The following is a 5252-nucleotide window of genomic DNA, read 5'->3' on the forward strand; positions in this document are numbered from 1 at the left end:
TTTTTTATTCTAGAGAATAAAGCACAGTTCTCACTAAATAATGAAAGATCACTGAAAGTAGAAAGTATACTTTATATAAAAAATTAAAAAGGATACATGTCTCTATTACTGTAACACATTTAGCTTTCTTAAAATGGTTTCTGTGTAATTGGATGTTACATTACCTTGTACATAGGAGTAACTGAAAAACACCACACCATGCCAATAGGTATAGGTAAACATGATCCAGGATGAAACAGGAATTGACATAGGTGAACAAAGATGCAGCTTCCTAGGTTCCCTGGATGTACACGCAAGCCAAGGCAGTACACACCAAATTTCCCCAGAGCCAGAATGGGTGGAATGTAAGTTGTTCCCATGGGAAAAGATATGAGATAAATAGAGGTAAGGGCTGGATATATTACACTTTCCCTGCTCCCCTCTTCTTGCTTTAGAGTGGCAATTGCTGCCATGCACACTGAGCAAGGGTCACACACAGTTCTCTCAAGAGTGTAAGAGTCTGAAAACCAGTTTCCTTTCCCATGATCCGTGTGAATGTCTGAAGACTTTTTCTATTACTAGGCAAGGACAAGTGGACCATGGTGAGTGTTTAGAGATACTAAGATATGTTGGTCAATTCCTGAAGAAAGTTCCTAAGATGACAAGACAAGGAAGGCCTTGAGAAAATGTCTAGACAGATCATTTTGGACAGTAGAAGTATTTTGGGGAATAAAATCAGAAAGAAAACTGCAGTATATCTTTACTTCAGATTTGGGAAGTTTGGGCAGATCTGCATCTTTTGAGTGTTAGACAAAAGCACAAAGGATATGTTTTTTTTTGTTTGTTTGTTCAAGAGATATCTAGTAGTGTTGATGTTGACTGTTCAGAGAAAGCACATTCAGCATTGGTGTTCTCCATTTATAACCAGGACATCCATACTAAAGTGAGTTCTATACACTAGGATATCATAGACAGTCCAGAGCTCAGTGTTTTTTGTTCTTTAACAAGAAAAATAGAATGTGATAGTTTTTTTTAAATCTACATGCTTCAGATTAGAGCCTTCTGGGGGGTACATTTGGTGCAAAAGTAGAGGAAGTATGAGGGAAACATGATTGTGTTTGAGTAGTGAAAATAATTCATTGAAGATTGAATTAGGAAGAAGGCATGACTGGTTGTAGGATTTTATAGACAATTAAATTGTTTCTCCGGGAAAGTTGAGTTGTTTTATCCTCTGAAGCATAACAGGAAAAATTAGTGAAAGAAAGAAAATTAATGACTGTATTTATGAGAATATGTGAATGAAAACATGTGAGCACATGTAATTGAATAAGCTTCTAGGAGCCTGCTGTGACATAACAGTTAAAGTTTGTAGGGGAAAACTACAGTTTGAGTCCTATGTTAAGTATCTTCAACATGCTATCACATTTAATTTTCACAAAATAACCCAGTAAGGTAGGCATCATTGTATTTTTTCTCAGTTTATAGGAGAAGGCATGAAAATAACATTAAATGTTAAGTGATCTGGTCAGTGTGACCAAGCTACTAGGTGATGCAAGAAAGAAAGAATCCTGGCTCTGACTCTTAATTCCATTTTCTTAGATTCTTTTTAAATTTTTTATTAATTTAAAGAGGAAAGATTTCATGAATTTAAAATTCTATGCTGAAGAAATTTTATAGAAAATTGAGTGACTGATGTTGGAGTTGTGGATTGTAACACATATTTTAAGAGTAGGAGATTCTATGTTGGTACTGATTCCTGCTGGGTTAGATTGTAGGTAAAATTAGATATTCTTCTCCCACACAATTTATTTTCCACATTTAAAAGATTTGGTGAAAGACAGCGGAAACTAAGCCAGGAATTCCTTACTAGTAAAACTTACTCAGAGATAAAAGTGTTGACGGGAGACTGAGTCAGAGTTACCCAGCAGAGTGCTGAGCTCTATCACACTATGCTGCTAGAGATAAAGATAGTGTGCCTATAATATATCCTTCAGCCACTCACCTTCAATCCCTTGCCTATGAACTATGAACAAAATGTCTCTAGTTCAAGGGGATATCAGAATAGACTAATCCGTCTAACACTTCCTCTATGCCAAATGCACAACGTGGTCAACAAGAGTTTGGCAGACAGTGAACATGGTTTAAAGACAGGGCCTGGTTCCAAGATTAAGTGGGACATTTAATAAAATTGATTCATATAACAGTTGTGTCAGCTCAAAAAGTATTCTGGCTTTCAGTCTTACAAGATCAACCTGCCTTTGTACTGCATTCGTGAGCCTGCCTTTGAACCAGAACCTGATACATTTGCTGTTACTTGGAAACACTGGCCCGCCAAGTAAACTGAGACTGGGGCTCATGTCTAATGTTCCCAGACACTGTGGATATGTTTGTCATGAAGGTACCCAAGGTATGCAAGATATGACTATGTCAGAGATGTGCAGCTAAATAGACATGTGCCTCCTTCCAACAAAGATCTAAAGATCTCTTTCTTCTATTACTGACCTATTTCCTATAGATCTGTAGATCTGAGAGCTACAAAGGATTTACCAATTAACTTTTGTTGTGTTTGCCAACCACCAGACTAGGCATCTGTTCACAAACATGAAGGATAAGGTCTTGAGATTTGAAAGATTTCAGTGTGTGTTGCAGGAGGCAGGTGGTGGGGAATCTCCATGCATGAAGTTGTCATGCACTGGGAAGCAAATGCTGAAGAGGCATTGCAGAAGTTTTGTAGATGTCTCCTAAATGGTTCCTGACTCTTAAATCAATGGATTAGGGAAAGAGTATAAAAGGAAGAGGCAAGATTATGTACAAAGTCACAGGTGTGAAAGAGATTATAGTTTGCTTGTGGATCCAAAGCTATTTGTGTATATCTAGAGCCTGGAATACTGTTTAGAGGGTTATAAAAGATGAGGATGGAATGTAAGTCCAGATGAAAATGTGAAATGCTTTCTGTGTGTGAAAACAATAATGTTTGCATTTTTATGTGAAGTGAATGAAGAAGTCATGAGGAAATTTTCTAATAATTATTACCATACAAAAATTTCTGAAGACTCTAATTTGAAGAAAATATGTTGGATCAAAGGACTACAGGCAGAGGACTACCCACATATTAAACTTTTGAAAATTTGCTAACTGATGTTATCATCTATATTTCCTTTAAGGAAGTCCAGTGACTTCTTCAGTTATCAGAGAACTGGAGAAAAATGGAAGAGAAACATGGCTCACTTTGCTGTAGCAAAAGAACCAAGAACTACCTGATGGTTGACATTAAGATCACTATCATCAGGTGAATAATATTTGGGGTGGAAATGCATTTTAATTCTAGGAGACTTTCACTTAAAAAAAAGAAGGAAACTTTTATAGAAATGTGTGCTTTACATTGGAAGAGTCCCTATTAGTATTAAAGACAGAATTATGAGTCTCATTCACAAGGAATATTGAATTGCTGACATATTTTGGTCTCTTCTCTGATGCCATAGACATCTTCATTGCTCATGTTTTTGCTGTAGAAGAGTTCAGTACATCCAAAAGTTTTTAGCCATCCTGGAGATGAACATCACCCTGGTCAGTGAGTTCTTCCTGGTGGGCTTTCCTGGTGCCCCATGGCTGCAGAACCTGCTCTTCTTCCTCTTCCTTGTGATCTATCTGTTAGTGATATTAGAGAATCTTATCATCATGCTCACTGTTTGGATCACTGGCTCCCTCCGTAAGCCCATGTACTATTTCCTGAGCAGCATGTCTTTCCTGGAGGTCTGGTATGTCTCCGTTACAGTCCCAAAGATGCTGGATGGATTCCTCCTGCAGAGACGGCACATCTCCTTCACAGGCTGCATGACCCAGCTCTACTTCTTCATCTCACTTGCTGGCACAGAGTGCGTGCTCTTGGCAGCCATGGCCTATGACCGCTATGTGGCCATCTGCCACCCTCTTCGATACCCAGTCATCATGACCACAGGTTACTGTGTACAGCTAGTGGCCTTCTCCTACACGAGTGGTTTCATGGTCTCTGTCTTCAAGGTCTATTTCATTTCCCATGTCACCTTCTGTGGCTCCAATGTCATGAATCACTTTTTCTGTGATATTTCACCAATCCTCAAACTGGCATGCAAAGACATGTCCACAGCTGAGCTAGTGGACTTTGCTTTGGCTATTGTCATTCTCATCTTCCCTCTCATTACCACAGTCCTCTCCTATGTCTGCATTGTCTCTACTATTCTGCATATACCCTCCACTCAGGGAAGGAGAAAAGCCTTTTCCACCTGTGCATCTCATCTCACTGTAGTCATAATTTACTATACAGCCATGATTTTCATGTATGCTCGGCCCAGAGCTATTGCATCCTTTAATTCTAACAAGCTAATATCAGCTGTGTATGCAGTCCTCACACCCATGCTAAACCCTTTCATCTATTGTTTAAGAAACCAGGAAGTCAAGAATGCTATAAAAAAGACCCTGGGGGGAGGCCAGTGTCTCCCATTTATCTGAGTGCTGCTGTCATGAGGGATAGACCATGTCCCATGCAATATGTCATTCTCATGATATTTATCATAGTGCTGTTTGTTTGTTACAAGCATGGCTCCAAATTTGGGTTTCTAAAGATATTATAGCATGGGGAAAAGTATGAACAAACATTAAAGAAAACTAGAACAATATTATTTGTAACCATTAGCTATTAATAATATTTTTAAAAATTGCAAATATATTCATCATGAATATTGATCTATGGTTTACTTTTTGTTTTTCACGTCCTTTCCTGGTTTTGGATCAAGGTAATGCTGAACTTCCAGAATGAATATTGAAGGGTACTTTCTTTCAATCATTTGGGTTACTTTGAGAAGAAATGCTGTTAATCCTTTCTTAAAAGTTGGGTAGACAAAGGGACAAATACCATATGTTCTCCCTGATCGGTGACAACTGACTGAACACCAAAAAGGAAACCTGTTGAAGTGAAATGGACACTATGGGAAACGGTGACTTGATCAGCATAGCCCTGACTGTTAATGAACAACTTAATACATTATCCCTCTTAGTAGTTTTTTTTATCTGTTCTACTTAATATGACTGGTTTAATTCTGTAATTACCACACAGTTATTCTTAAGTGTTGAAAATTAACTGAAATGTGATCCCTGTTAAACATAGGAGTGGGAATAAGAGAGGGAAGAGATGTATAATTTGGGACATGCTCAAGCTGACTTGCCCCAAATGGTAGAGTTAGAAACATACCAGGGGATTCCAATTCAATCCCATCAAGGTGGCATGTGCCAATGCC

At 38.3% G+C, this 5252-nt stretch overlaps 1 protein-coding gene across 1 annotated transcript; it reads left to right on the top strand.

Moving 5' to 3' along the window:
• The first annotated feature begins 3528 nt into the window (after nt 1-3528).
• LOC100340372 (olfactory receptor 6B9-like) lies at nt 3529-4467 on the top strand. The gene has a single exon (XM_008268150.4). The coding sequence runs from the start codon at nt 3532-3534 to the stop codon at nt 4465-4467; it is 936 nt and encodes a 311-aa protein (XP_008266372.4). The 5' UTR covers nt 3529-3531.
• The last annotated feature ends 785 nt before the right edge of the window (nt 4468-5252 follow it).

The sequence above is a fragment of the Oryctolagus cuniculus genome, chromosome 1 (genome assembly GCF_051225735.1).
Source record: "Oryctolagus cuniculus isolate XC-2025 breed Fujian yellow rabbit chromosome 1, ASM5122573v1, whole genome shotgun sequence".
Lineage (NCBI taxonomy): Eukaryota > Metazoa > Chordata > Mammalia > Lagomorpha > Leporidae > Oryctolagus > Oryctolagus cuniculus.

Bases quoted from the DNA above. Each gene is read 5' to 3' on its own strand.
- LOC100340372 (XM_008268150.4), top strand. From the start codon at position 3,532: ATGAACATCACCCTGGTCAGTGAGTTCTTCCTGGTGGGCTTTCCTGGT.